Here is a 14,956-nt window from a genome sequence, read left to right as displayed (position 1 = left end):
CGTATAGGATTTGCCTGTCATATGTGAACCCAAATAAATATAAAAGTGCCACCTGCACTAAATTCTCATTTCGTCTCTAACATGAGAGCAATTTGTAGCAAGACTCTCTCTCTCTCTCACTCTCTCTCTCACTCTCTCTCACTCTCTCTCTCTCTCTCTCCCTCTCACTCTCTCTCCAGCATTTATTTCGACCCTAATTGGTTTCCCTCTTCTTCGACGTATCTAGTGGATAATGCGCACCTTCCCTGAGTCAGAGCCTGCAAAAAGCAAAGGAACGAATGGAGAAAGTGCAGCAAGCAGAAAGGGGGCTACAAAGCTGCCTAGGGCTACGTTTCCTGGCAAAACTTCCGAAAGCCATTTCTCCAGAGGAAGGTCCAGAAGAGCAACAGCGGCAGCAGCGGCAGCAGCGGAGGCGGCGGCGGCGGCGGCGGCGGCGGCGGCGGCAGCAGCGGCAGCAGCGGCAGCGGCAGCAGCAGCAGCAGCAGCAGCAGCAGCGGCAGCAGCAGCGGCAGCAGCAGCAACATGAAAGAGCCCCACTTAGAAGGCGGTTTGGATTTTATTTGTGTGTTTTGTGGATTCTTTTTATTTTGCTTTGCAAATGCATCTTACACCAAACTCATCTGGCATTAAAAATGAATTAATTCCCCTGACAGGTCTGGGACTTGGTTTGGGAAAGGGAAGCAAAGGGATGGAGAGGGACCAACTACAGCCGTAAAACTCCACAAGTGTGTAAGTTTGGCTTTGTGTTGATATCACGACTGTGAAATTTACCAAAACAGTCTAAAGGAGTCTAAGGAATGTATGATGCTCGGCACACATACACGAGTTTTCAGAATCCTAGGAAAAGATGCAACTAAGAGGACTACAGGTCCTACGAACCCAAAGCATCATCAATTTAAAACTTTAAGAGACAACTGGGTCTCCTATTTTCTCTTCTCCATTTCCAGAAAAAATAAAACAAAATAAAATAAAACAAGTAGTATGCAAAGTATGAGTACTCTCATGTTCAGATAAAGCCAGGTTTTAGGGTTGTCTGTTTGTCCTTTCATTTGGGGTGAGATTCCATTATTTTGGAGGTCCGGTGGGTAGGGAATTCAAGGCAAGTAATTACACTCCGGGGGGCGGGGGGGAGCCTGAATCCTCCATCACACCCAAAAATTGTAGTTAAAAACTTATCAAAAAGACCTTCGTGTTTGCCAAGGATTCAGCCAATTAAAAATTATTCCTGTCCTTTAGACTACTATTGGTTTCTAGCTGAAGTGTTTGGGTTTTTTTTGTTTTGTTTTGTTTTGTTTTTCACAGCTGTTGTTAGTTTCCACCGTTCTTTCTTACCGCACTGAAATCCAGTAAATCACTCAGCTCTTTGTCCGTCCCTAAGGCAGCCATTCGCTGTTGGTGATGCATTTTAGCAAAATCACACAAACCTAGAAACATGGAAATAACCGCAATCAGAAAATCCAGTCCCAATCCTTGGAGAAAACACAATCGGATTTTTGGAGACTGGGGGGGTTGGGGGTGGGGGTGTGGGGGCGGGCGGGATTAAGGTGGAAAGGAAGGAGGGATGGGAGAGTTTGTTGGGTTTGTTTTTTTTTTTTTTTTAAGATGGAATAGGCAGCAATAGCAAAAAAAAAAAAAAAAAGCGATATTGATATTGTATTTCCAAAGAGACGATCAAAACTGGTAACATCCACTATAAAACCAAATCCGGGAAGGGGAAAAAAAAAAGCCGCTCTTCAGCGCATCATTTTATGCAACAGGAGGTAGAGCGAGAAATGAATGGATCACAGAGAAAAGAGAAACTACTCAGAACGATCCGGTCTCAACTTTCCCCCCACCCTCCACCCCACCCCCCTCACACACATTCACACACTCACACACACGCACACACACTCACACACACCACTCCCCTCTGCATTTCAAAGTAGCTATAAAGAAATTAAAGATGAGCGTCTCTGGAGTGAAAACACGTCCAAAGGGGGAGGGGTGACAGGGTCGGCGAAAGGGGGGGAGCAAAGTGGAGGGTCGGGTCCTGTAATTGTCCAGCACCCTAATTTGTGAAAGAAAGGGTTGTAAAAATTAAAGTCAGGCCCTTGGCAAAGTCATCGGTCCCTCCAAGTGGCATTGCTGGGGGGGGGGGGGCGGGGGGGTAGAGATGAGGAGGAGGGAAGAGGCGCGGGAGGGGAAGGGGTGTCTCTTCTGGGAGCGCCGGGAGCCGGGAGCCCGCGGTTCGGGAGGCGCGGAGCCGCGTGCGGAGCCGCCGAGCCCCAGCCCCGCGCCGCCCGGCGCTTCAGCCCGCCGAGCCCCGCCGGCGCCGGTACCTACCGCCCGCGCGCGAGAAGGGGCTCTCCGTGCACCGCCGGCGCCGAGGCGGCGTTCATGTCTAACCACTGCCTCCACCACCACCACCTCCTCCTCCTGCGCCCGCGCCCGCTCCTGCTCCTTCCCCGCCGCCGCCGCCGCCGCCGCCGCCGCCACTACAGATCCGCAGACACACAGCCAAGATCCCTGACTCTTAACACCAACTCTCTTCTCCGGGGAGGGGAGGGGACGAGGGAAGGGGGGAGGGGGAAACACGCCGAGGCGCACGGAATTGCAAGTTCAGCAAAGAAATGGGTGGGGGGGCTCCGGCGGCGAGACGCGGCTCACTCGGGTCGGGCTGGCTGGGATGCACACACACACACACACACACACACACACACCCCAAAAAAATCTCAACACCTCCCCCGCCTCGCAAAAAAATACAAACGAAAATTCGTCGAGCACCTCATTTTCCCTCAGATCGTCAGTTACAATCTGAAGCCTGAACAGTTCAGTTTTTGCTCGTTTCATCCATCGGAGGCACTTTGAAATTTATTCGAGTTTACATCCCCTCACTTCTTTCTTTCTCTGACTCTCGTTCCCTCTCACTCACACATCCACACACAGCAAAGCAAGTTTATACTAGGCTGCAAATACACGTGATGCAAAAAGACTTTGCCAAGAGGAACAATATTTTTCTTTTCCATATATAAACCAAACCACATTTTGCTGGGGAGATTTTCATTTCGGTAGTTTTGCACTGGGGGCGAAACCTAAATTGCATACTTTCTTTCCCCTCCCTTTTAAGTCACAGATTAGTATAGCTGCAAACTTCGCCAAAAAAAAAAAAAAAAGCAATTTTTGAGGGTGGATGTTGTTTTGTTTACACTTGAGTTCCTAGCCACGCTAAGTCCCCGTTCGCCAGCACTATAAGTTTTGAATTCAACATTTACCATTGCAGGCCTTGCATGCTCTTAAAACATACTTTTTCACATCACTTTTTAGGATTAAAATTAAGCTTCATAATTCTATCGTTTCATAATAACAACCGTGCTTTAACCAGTATATGCAACATACGCTATTTTAACGTGTGTTAAAATACACATTCCAGAAACCCTGTAATTGCTAGATGTGCAAGTACATACACAAAATGCATGCACACACTTTTTCCCATTGGCAATTATTTAATAGGTTGTTCCTTTTGTTTTAATAAAACATTGGGATCGACATTTTAAAAATTAAATTCAATTACAAACAGTTTACTCTGACAGCAAATTGTAACGTTACCTTAAATGGCCACAAATATGCTCACAATATTCCAAGGAAAGTGACTTTAAAAAGAAAGACAAAAATCTTCTGCAAGTACTTAGTATCTCACATGTGTATCCCCCAAAAAAGTATTTTAACTGGTACTCAGTTCTGCTCCAGGGATATCCACAGAATACAAGATTATGCACCTGGCTCTGGTTTTTGCATTTTCCACCATAAAACTGCAACAAAATTCCCTCCCCCAAAAAAGAAATCATTAAAAAAAAAATCCAACAACTTTTTCTTATTGTTTATAAAAAAAAATATCAATACAGGATAGTTAGAATTTTTCCTCAAACAAATCTTGTTGGTGGGGTTTTTTTCTTCTCCTCTTATAAAGTCTTAAACTTGTTCCAAGTTTAGAGGTGTCTCATCATCATCATCCTCCTCCTCCTCATCATCATCACCATTGACTCCCCCGTGGAGTCACATTGATAATAATAGGTTTCCCTGAAAGATACATTGTAATCCATTCACATCCGGGCACTGCGGGCTTATAAAGAGAAGGCGCTGCGGCCGCGGCTGCTCCTCCAGACAATGACTGGGGAGGGGCGGGGCGGGAGCGAGCGGCCATAGAGTAGTAAACAGAGCGCCTAGAGAGGCACCTAAGATGGCGGCGCGTGCGGGCCACGCCTCCTCCGGGATCGGAGGCGGGTGGTTGGGCTCAGTCTGGTGTCGCGCGTGGGGCCGAACCGTAAGGGGTCTTGAGATTGGGGCTGTTCGCAGGCCCCGTGCTCCTGTGCGCTGCTTCTTGTTCGCTTTCCTTGGTTCTCCCTATTTTTTGTTTTTGTATTTTTGTTTTTTGGGGTTTTTTTACTCAGAAGTGTAGTTTCAAAATAAATTAGGCATTACACGCCACAGATTTCCTCGGGGGAGTCAGATCCCCCGGCTCACCCTGAAGGGAGTCTGGGGAGAGGCCGCGCTGGCCCCACCAACAGAAAGAGAGCCCGGATTCTTTGGCCGTGTGGAGCCAGGCCTCTTAGCCGCGCTTGCGCAGCGTGGGGAAAGGCCGCGGAAGCAAGTTGTAGTTCCTGGGCTTGAAGAGGGATGAGGGTCCTCTCCTCGCCACCGCACCCCATCTTTCTCTAGGACCCTAGAAGAGAACTTCGTAAGACTAGGAGGTCTTCACTCAGAGAGGACTTGAGTTTACTAAACCGCAGACTCAAATCGAGTTTGTACCACGAACCACTACTGACCCAACTTAGAGTTCTGGCCAAGCAGTTACCTTCTCCAGCCAGATTTCTGGTCTGTAACCTGCAAATAATGATCACTTTTACGAATTTCAGGAGTTAAGGGGATAAAGATAAAGACGGAGCCACCACAGAAGAAAACCCTTTCCATCTCTAATTCCTCGCTGAACCAACGGATACCACTGATCTAGTCCACGGATTTTAAAGGGAGCTTTCTCTCTTCCACCAGTGTATTAGTCCTCCCACGGGAGAAAAGCGAGCAATCATAATGATGGGTTAACACTTACATAGTGGGTTTACTATGTGCAAAACACTGTTCTAAGAATTTTTCAAATGTTGGCTGCTCTAATCCTGAGAATGACTCTAGAGGGTATTTTTAAAATATTTTTATATTATATATTTTATATACGGAGAATCAGAATCAAGCAATGCTGAATAGCTTGACTCAGGACACTTTGGTAAATGACACAAACCTGCCTAACATTACACAACTTTATTAAGTGATAGAACCCACCTTTGAAGCCAGGCAGTCTGGGATCAGAGTCAACATTCAACCACATTCCTATACCATCTGGCAGCAGGAACCACCTAATCTCCATTTTCTGATGCAATTTTGTGGCAGTAACAGAGTTCAGATCAATTTTTAAGACCTTTAATTCATATGTAAGTTTTTAGAAAACAAGAATTAGGGCATTTATAGTTTGTTTCCTGAACATTCACACATTGTGAAGATTTCTGTCTTCTATCCGATTCCATGTCCTCATCTTAAAATAAATTTTACATGTAGACACCACTTTACACTGTATTATCACTGCATTATCTGTGATTCTCAAAGTAAGCCTCTACAGGGTTATACTGAGATGATGTAATAAAAAATTCACAAACATTTGCTTAGGAGGAATATTCCACTGGTTCTACCTCTAATCAGCTCCATGACCTAAGGCTTGAGGTCAATGTCTTACTGTAAAATATAGAGGCTAGAAGATAATCCCTTAAGATTCTTTCTAGTTTCTAGTTAGATTGTAAGAGTCTCCCTCTCCTGAATTTCAAGGGGAATAAATGGTCTGTGCAGGAAAAAAAAAAAAATGATAGGATCAGGTCTGAAACCTAAATGCACACAACCGATTGCTAGCATTTTTTAAAGATTTATTTTATTTATTTGAGAGAGAGAGAGAGAGAGAGCAGGAGGAAAAGCAGAGGAACAACATTGGGAGAGAGATCATCTCCACCAGACTCCCTGCTCAGCATGGAGCCTGACCAGGAGTTCAATCTCACAACCCTGAGATCATGACCTGAGCTGAAATCAAGACTTGAAAGCTTAACTGACTGAGCCACGCAGGCACGCCTAGCACACTTTTTTTTTTTTTTAAACAACACCCGACTGTCGGAAAACCATGCAACCCCCTTCCTATATTAAACTCAGGGACAAATGTGGATTGCTTTTGTTTTTGTTTTGTTTTTTTCCCCCTGAACTATCAGAAGAATAGATATATCTACAAAGTTATACTTAAGAAGATTAGAGACAGTTTAGAAAAGAAGACTCAATACAATTTTGTGAAATTTGGATAAAAAGGTAAGCGCAGCAGATATGATTTGAGATGTCTCTTCTAACTACAGACTCCCTTCCTTAAAAACCTGTCCATAAATCCTGATATAGAGGTAGAACTTGGTGTGGGTACTACATGATTCTTTCCTATTCCAGTCTCACCAAGCTGATTGGATCACAGGAACTAAAAGAGGAAGAGATTGGCAGTAGTCTATGGTGAGTGATAGATCTGGCTTTTTGGAGTCAGCTGGCCAGGGCTGGTGTCGGGAAGCCAAGCCATGTGAGCCCTGGTTATGGGGAAACAAGAACCATGAGTAAGCAGAAACTGCTCTTTAGATAAGAAAGATTTTAAAGGTTCTGAGAAAAGCAGACAACTTGAGTCTTAGGAAGAAATGAGTAGAAATACGTTCCCAATTATTATGAGGGTCACTTTGCCCCTGTCCCTAAGATAGCTGACTTCTGCAGGGTTCCCCTTCCCCAATTGAGCTAACCTGAGTACTTTTCTGATCCTTGCCACTGAAGAATTTAGAATTTAGAAAAGCAAAAGATTCGTTAGATTTCAGCATTTCTAAACAGTCCTTAACATTAAAAAAATAATAATAATAAGTGGTGACCACTATTCTAGAGTATAAACACCGTTCCACTTCCACATGGTAGCAATTCTATCCAATTAATTGTGCCACATAATAGTCAGGACAGTATATACAAATGTCATTCCCTTTCTACTGTGTTGTGACCTTGAGCAAATTTCACATCTTGTCAGAAGCAAAAAAAATTAACTTGTCTTCAGTACTTTACATGACTGGTTAAAATCAAATGAGATGGTAGAGATGAAAGTACTCTGAAAATAACAAATTATTATGAAATGTAAGGCATCATTATTGCATAAACTAAGTTGATGCCTAAAGATCACATTTAATTTATAGGAGTATGGAAGGAGTGGCAAATATTGAAACCCAATGAGTCATAGAAAAGGACAGACATTGAAGGGGGCTTGGACCAAACCCTTGAGTTTAGTTCAAGATTTCAAGGTCACATGACTAATGAGTTACAGAGGCAGAAGTAGCCCTCCAGTAACTGAATGCCAGTCTAGAATGCCATACCATTCCTTGTCAAATTTCATCCACTTGGATCTCCCCCAATATTGTCCATGTTAAAATAAATAAGCAGACAAAACTATACACACACTCTGCTCCTTGATGATCTCAAGAAGTTCATCCAAAAATTCAACAAACAATTTTTGAGTGCCTATCTTGTGTGAGCATTTCTTCTTTTAGGCCCTGAGGCAAAAATGTAGGCCCCCACGCCCCCCCCCCAAAATCACACCAATATAAAAGTCAAGGACAGGCTTGACTGAATGGCGAAGTCACAGTGAACAAGATATGGCCTATGGAAGATATGTGGAAAAGGAAGGGCTATCCCAGTATAAATTTAGGGCACAACTATCAAGGACCCCAGACTGGAGCCCCACAGACATTGCAAGGCTGAGTCAGAAAAGCAGGACAGAAGAGAAGGGATTAGTCAGTGTGTGTGGCAGAAGTCCTTAGCTTCATGACACATGCATAATCCCACCTACCCAGGGCATTTTGCATTTGCTGGTTCCATGATTCTTTCTCTTGGTGGCTCACTCAACTGGTTTCTTACCATCCTTCTGGGATCAGCTTAAACCTTACCTCTTCCTAGAGACCTTTCTAACCATTCTGTCTAAAGTAAGCACCACTCTTACTATTTTCTGCCACATCAACTTTATATCCTTAGTGGCACCTTTCTCATTGGCATCCATTTGTTAATATGTTTATGTTTAGGTAGCCTATCTTTGCCGTCAGACTGCAGACTCTGTAATGCAGGTACCACATGAATCTTGTTCACTGTAGTTTCCCACACCTAATGCAATGCCTGGCACATATTAAGCATTTGATAACTATCTGTTATATAAGTGGATCAAGAATCTGTCTTTATTCTTAGGATGCTTTATAGTGAAGAGTATAGCTTTCATACCTTTTCAAATCAGGCTCTCTTTAAGGTTTCCTGTTAGCTTGATTTCATTGTTGGTAAATGTTGCTGGTGAATATTCAGTGTGATGTGAAACAGGCCACTGGCCCCTTGTCACCTCAATCCCAGACCCTAAAGGATTGGGTCATAGTATTGCTTCACTACTGTAACATTTTATGGATGAGAACACTGAGGCTTGGGAATACAATAAATTTCCTGAAGTCACACAGCCCCTACATGGCAGAGCTAAGATTCAGAAACAGGCCGACCATGCTTCTGTTTACAGTTCAGTGGCATGTGTCATGGCTTTAAAAAGCTTAGGAAACCATATGGTTAACAAACCATAACAAACCTTCCTTATTGGACCTAAGCACACAAAAGGGCAGAATTCTTATTTTAGCTATTTTTAGATGTTCTGGGGGTTTGGGAAAGGGAAAGGTTAAAAAAAAAAAAAAAACTTTCATTCTTAGTGTCCACGGAGTTTTGTTAAAAAGGACTCCAAAGATTTAGTGCCAGCTTTCTGGAAGTTTCCCTTCTAATCATAAAACTGTTTTCTCTGCTACAGTTTGAAAATAAGGGAAAATAAGACAGGAACAGAGTCCCAGAGGAGAAACAAAGTTGTGTATAGACCATTTTGTCTGCTCCCTGATGGTCTCATCCTCTTTGTGTGTCCTGCATGTTTAAAAGCTCAACATGTGCAGATGTTTTCTGCAGTTGGCCATGACCTCAAGCCATGGCACCTGCCACTGAGCTAGAAGGATGATCTACCTGTGTCTGAGTCTCAGCTCTTCTCTGGAATAACCATGTGATCTTGAGCAGTTGGTTGTATCCCCAAGCTTTAGTTTCTTCATCCACAACATGGATATAATAACCTGCCATAAAGTTATTATGACACATTAAATATAAGAGTATTAGCAGATGAACTTGGCATAGTGCTCATGCAGTGACAGTAACCTAGCAGTTATAATACGTACTCTTCAGTGTCACAGTTTTCACATTTCCACCTCAACTCTTTAATGGTCAGGAGATTGATTTACTGGGTTTGTTCAAAGTGAAATAGAACAGCATACGTAATACCAACATGCATTGCATGAATGAAGAGTAAGCGTTGTTTTACAGAAGGCTGTTCCGGGTGAGTCCATACAGCATAGTGTGCACAGAAAGTTACTATAAAAAAAATATTTAAAGCTGCCACTTTAGTAGGTGGGCTTCATTGCTTTGCTAGCAAAGGTGTTCATGAAGCATATCCTGGGATCATAGTGGAGAAGAGAAATGAAAGCTGATCACCTCCTCATTCTTTCGCTTCTCTTCTCAAACAGCATATTATTTCAAAACCAACAGCTACACCCCACCAAAGAAAAGGAGATGACTGGAAAGAGAAATGTTTTAAAAATAAACAATGTAGAAAGAATACAAAGAATTTTTTTTAAAGATTATTTATTTATTTATTTATTTGACAGGCAGAGAGGCAGGCAGAGAGAGAGAGAGAGAGAGGAGGAAGAAGGCTCCCTGCTGAGCAGAGAGGGACCATGGTCTGGGACCATGACCTGAGCCGAAGGCAGAGACTTTAACCCACTGAGCCACCCAGGCGCCCCAAGAATACAAGGAATTTTAGAAAACAGCAAGAGAAACTTTCGCCCCTTCAAAAGTGCAATAAAACTGATTGAACTTAACATACTTAACCTGTGGTTTTTTTCAAATCCCTCAAAAGCTGTACTCCCCTCGCTGCTCCCACTTACCTCGGTAACTTTATCTCAATGTCTTCCTAAAGGAAGTTTTGTATCTAGTCAATTAACCATACGGCATACCTTTATTGAGCGGTTTGTCTATGAAAAGTGCTAGGCAAGATGTAGTGAGTAATTCAAGATGAAAAAACAGGACCCCTAACCTCCTAGCATCCTGTCCTAATGGGTAGGCCAGACATAAATCACCCCAACTCCTGACACACGGAACTGAGAGCTAGCAAGACATGAAACTGTGCTACGAGGCTATAGCCTAATGCGTAACTACCAGGTGGAGAAATCTGAAGACTTAGAAGAGACGAGGTTAGAGCTAGATCTGGAAAGACAAGTGGTATTACTTTCAAGCAGGTAGAAAGAGAAGCACATTCTGGGCTGAAGTGCTAAGTCTGGCAAAGGCTGGCTAAGGACTAAGGGTCTTGTTGGGGTTCATGAATAGAACTAAGGTATTAAAACTCAGTTGGCAAATTTGGGCCCATTAGCTTTTATTCCTGATGCATGGAACAAGTGGAGTCATGCCCAAAGAAGCAATGATCAAATACTCCTTGAGAAGATCATTTGGGAAACAATATAGAGGAAGATGAAGGTAAGAAGAAAGGAAGGCCGAGACCAGGTTAGAAACCTATTGCACTTCTTTCAACCAGTGATTGTGAGTCTGAAGGAGGGCTATGTTATGGCTGTGGAAACTAGAAGAAATCATTCAAGAGACATTGTGTCTAGGTTTTTAGAAAAGTTATTTGGGTTACAAAGCAGCATAAAAAAATCCATTCGAACTGGCTTGAACAGTAATGGGCCTGCAAATCTAAAAAGTCTAGCACCATCAATTAGGGCTTCAGCTTTGTATCTCCCGATTTTTCTCAACTCAGCCTAACTTTCTAAGTCAGGCTAACTCCTTCATGTTCTCCAAAACGGCTACTACTATCAAAACCTGAAGCTATAAACTTTTTTATTTGCTTTCAGGAGGGGATAGTTGCTTGTTCTCCCTAAGCTTTGACACTAAAGCCTCAGCTGGACTCCAAATTTACTATCCTAGGAAGACACTTGCTTTGACCCAAACCAAGTAATGATGGGTTACATTCATCCCTAAATAATTACGTTGATAAGCCTCAAACTTGTTAAAGCCCACTCTTGGAGTTAAAGTGAAGCCAGTCCTATCCAACACACAAGGCTTCTATATGGGCGGGGGGGGGAGGATGGGTATTGATTGGAGAGGCAAGGACAAAGTCTGCCAACCTTTCTGGACATCCGTGCCACTATGCATCTCTTCCCATCCTTTATCTTGTTTGAACTGACCTCCCTCATGTAGTTCCCTTGAATAACTCCTACCTTTACATAAAATCCAGCTTAATTCTTACTTCCCCTTTGAAATCTGCTCTGACTTCTTGATTTTCCCCATCACTTCCTCCTCTGAAACTAACTCATTTACTTAAAACAAAAACTTTTTTTTTAAATTGTAGTATAACATATAGTAAAAAGTAAAAACCTACAAAGGTTGGTAAATTTTTACATGCACAAATATCAGTTCAACCACCACCCAGTTCAGGATATAAAACATTTTCAGCAACCCACCTTTACCTTCACTGCCCTTACCCATGCCTGTGACTTATATCGCCAGAAATTAGTTTTGCCTATTCTCGAACTTGGAATTATCCAGTATCTATCCATGGGTATCTAGCTTCTTTCACTTATCATTACATCTGTAAGATTTATCCATGTAGTTGTGTATAGGAGCAGGGTATTTTTTTTTATTGTTGTATAGTCCATTGTAGTAATATACAACAATGTATATATCCATTCAACACCCCAAATTCAGGCTTTGCAAATTTTGGCTATATGAGTAAAGCTACTTTGAAAATTTTGTACATGTCTTCTGGTGGATATATGCACTTAATTATCTCAAGTATGTACATAATAGGATATTCTATTATATCCTATTATATAGGATATCTTATTATATACCTAGGATTGTTGGGTCACAAGTAGGCACATTTTAGTTTCAGGAGACACCGCCAGACAGTTTTCCAAAGTAGTCTGATGAATTTTTACTTCCACTAGCAATATATACAATGAACTAATTTACTTTTAAAATAAACTATTGCGATCTATTTATTCCTGTGTTGGTATCACTTCATCAATTAGACTCTAAACCTCTAGAGGGCAGAGACTGTCTTAGAGTTCTTCATTGTTCCAGTGCCTAACACTGTGTTCTGCAAAGGCATAATGAATGATTCCATCAATTTTCAACAATTCTAGCTATGAATTTTTAGAATTATATATTTATTATTCTGTTATTAATTAATAATCAATAATGTGATTAATAATAACACGTTTTCCCTTCTCACTTTTGGTTGTATATCCAAACGAACTGGTAACAGGATCTCTAAGAGAAAGATATTTGCACACCCATGGTCATTGTAGTATTATTCACGATTGCCAAGAGGTGGGAGCAACCTAAATGTCCATCAGTGAATGAATGGATAAAGAAAACGTGATATATGCATAGAAAGTAATATTATTCAGCCTTAAAAAAGAAGAAATCCTGTCATATGTTACAGCATGAATGATTCATGGGATATTATGGTAAGTGAAATAAGGCAGTCAGAAAAAGACAAGTATTGCATGATTATTATATATCTATGAGATATGTAAGGTAGTAGTCAAATTCATAAAAACAGAAAGTAGAATGATGATTGTCAGGGACTTGGGGGAGCAGTAAGGGGAGTCAGTAAGCCCAGAGTTTCAGTTTTCCAAGATGAAAATTTCTAGAGATCTGCTGCACAACAACGTGCATCTTGTTTGCTAACACTACCATATACTTAAGACTGGTAAAGATGGTATATTTTATGGTATGTAGTTTTTACCCCATAAAAAATAATAATGTATTTTCTTCTAATTTTAGAATTTTAAAAGTTAAAGCTAAGTAATTTTTAAAATTCTAAAATTAAAAAAAAATGCATTATTTTTCACTGTGGTACAAAGATGAAATAAAGCAAAACAAATGCACTGTAATACATACATATATTCACAATAAGCAAAAAAAAAAAAGTCATTATTTCTCTCGAGTTCAATTTTTCCAAGCAAATTTTGAGGATCTAAATTTTACTGATTTGATTCTTTAATCTATTTTTAGTTAGTGACAAATTTTATCATATGCTGTTTTACCCATTTACAGATTGCGCTTAGGCTGTATAGTTCTACTAATAGGATTTGATAAAGATTAATTTTTATATTTACATGATAGCTCACCCCCCAAAAACTACTGAGCAGTTCTTCTTGAGTCTTCTAGGATTGTGCTACTGGCAAACTCCATTCTCATTTCTTCCATATTTTAGTTGCTTCTGTGGCTATTTTCTCTTCCTATATATTGTTTGGGATCTTTGTCTTTCTGCCTTAAAATCTACTGATGAGTTTCCAGAGTAAAGTATACTACCCCACACTCCTCTTGCATGGGATAATTTGTGGCTTCAACGAAGCTTCCTGTTTGGATGTCCTCACTGACTGTACTTTCATTTCTGCAGGAAACCTAGGAGCCTGCTGACTTCCATGATGTTTTGCAAATTTTCATGAGCATCACAATAATCCAGGAGACTTGTTAAAACTCATTCTCTGGGCCTTCAATCCCAAAGGTTCCGATTAGCAAATCTGGGGAGGGACAGGGACCCATGCTCCAACTCCTGAATTGGAGCCAGTGGAATCTAGCTCAGTGGAGGCCACTGTGCATATTTTTCCCAACTCCACATTTAGTGATGTCATATAGCTTGGAATCAACCAGATAGGAGCATTTATAACATTGAAATCAGCAAATGCTAAAACTCAGAACTCTTCTCCCACCTCATCCCTCCTTCCCCCCAATAAGCCAGATGTTAAACATTTACCAGCATGCCACCAAGTGCATGACTTTGCAAGCAGCCAAGTGATGGTGATTTTGTTAGTCCTGAGACCACAGTTTGAGTTGCATGTGCGCACACACACACACACACACACACACACACCCAGATTTTTATTTTTTTTAAGATTTTATTTATTTGTCAGAGCGAGAGAGAGCACAAGCAGGCAGAACAGTAGGCAGAGGCAGAGAGAGAACCAGGCTCCCCACTGAACAAGGAGCCCGATGCAAGACTCAATCCCAGTACCGTGGGATCATGACCCGAGCTGAAGGCAGCAGCTTAACCGACTGAGCCACCCAGGTGTCCCGCATCCAGATTTTTTAACCGATATGAAATAGTTGCATCTATTCCGCAACTCCTAGAATTTCAAATGCATGGTAAGGCCAAATGATTTATTTTTTAAGAAAGAGAGAGAATACATGCCTGTGAGCAGCACGAAGGGGCAGAGGAAGACGGAGATAGAGAATCTTCAAACAGGCTCCATGCCTAGCATAGTGCCTGACAAGGAGCTCAATCTCATGACCCTGAGATGATGACCTGAGCTGAAATCAAGAGTCGGACACTTAACTTAGCCACCTGCGTGCCCCAATCAAACAATTTCCTGGGGTCAAAAACTCTTGATCTATCTATCTGTCTTTCCATTGATTTATTCATGTCTCTGATTAATATATCTATACCTAATCTACATTCACATCTACATCTACATCTGTTTTGATAAATCCAGTATGTATCACTTCCCCAGATTGTCTTCATACTCTAGGTAATTACTCAGTCAAAGGCATCCATTTTGCTTACAAAAATCAGGAAAGAGAACTGGCAAACCTAGTCCATTCCAGCTGGGATTTCTGTGAGTACCCTAGAGTCATTACTGATAGCCAGTCCTATGCCATCTGATGGTATCATCCACAACCATGATGATGTTTTTGCTGGTGGGATCCTCACAGAGATCACATTCTGGCCTACATGCGAGCTCCAACAATATACACTTTTGCCCAT

At 41.8% G+C, this 14,956-nt stretch overlaps 1 protein-coding gene across 11 annotated transcripts in view; it reads right to left on the bottom strand.

The window, feature by feature from the left end:
* Window positions 1-4,145, bottom strand: part of TCF4 (transcription factor 4) — a 347,099-nt gene extending 342,954 nt beyond the window's left edge. For 2 of the 11 annotated variants that reach the window (XM_080820862.1, XM_080820859.1), the window contains exons 1-2: window positions 2,764-2,909; window positions 1,333-1,424 (exon numbers count right to left, since the gene is read on the bottom strand). In XM_080820862.1, coding sequence (XP_080676988.1) covers window positions 1,333-1,404 — 72 coding nt within the window. In that variant the 5' untranslated portion in view covers window positions 1,405-1,424; window positions 2,764-2,909. Of the gene's footprint in view, window positions 1-52; window positions 131-1,332; window positions 1,425-2,322; window positions 2,534-2,763; window positions 2,914-3,585 lie in introns of those variants that run through there. The other 9 variants (XM_080820865.1, XM_080820861.1, XM_080820860.1 and 6 more) reach the window with 8 other exon arrangements.
* Window positions 4,146-14,956: the final 10,811 nt, after the last annotated feature.

Source organism: Martes martes (assembly GCF_963455335.1).
Source record: "Martes martes genome assembly, chromosome: 13".
Taxonomy (NCBI): Eukaryota; Metazoa; Chordata; class Mammalia; order Carnivora; family Mustelidae; genus Martes; species Martes martes.
Note: the sequence above shows the minus strand (reverse complement) of the source record. Positions and strands in the feature narration are given on the sequence as shown.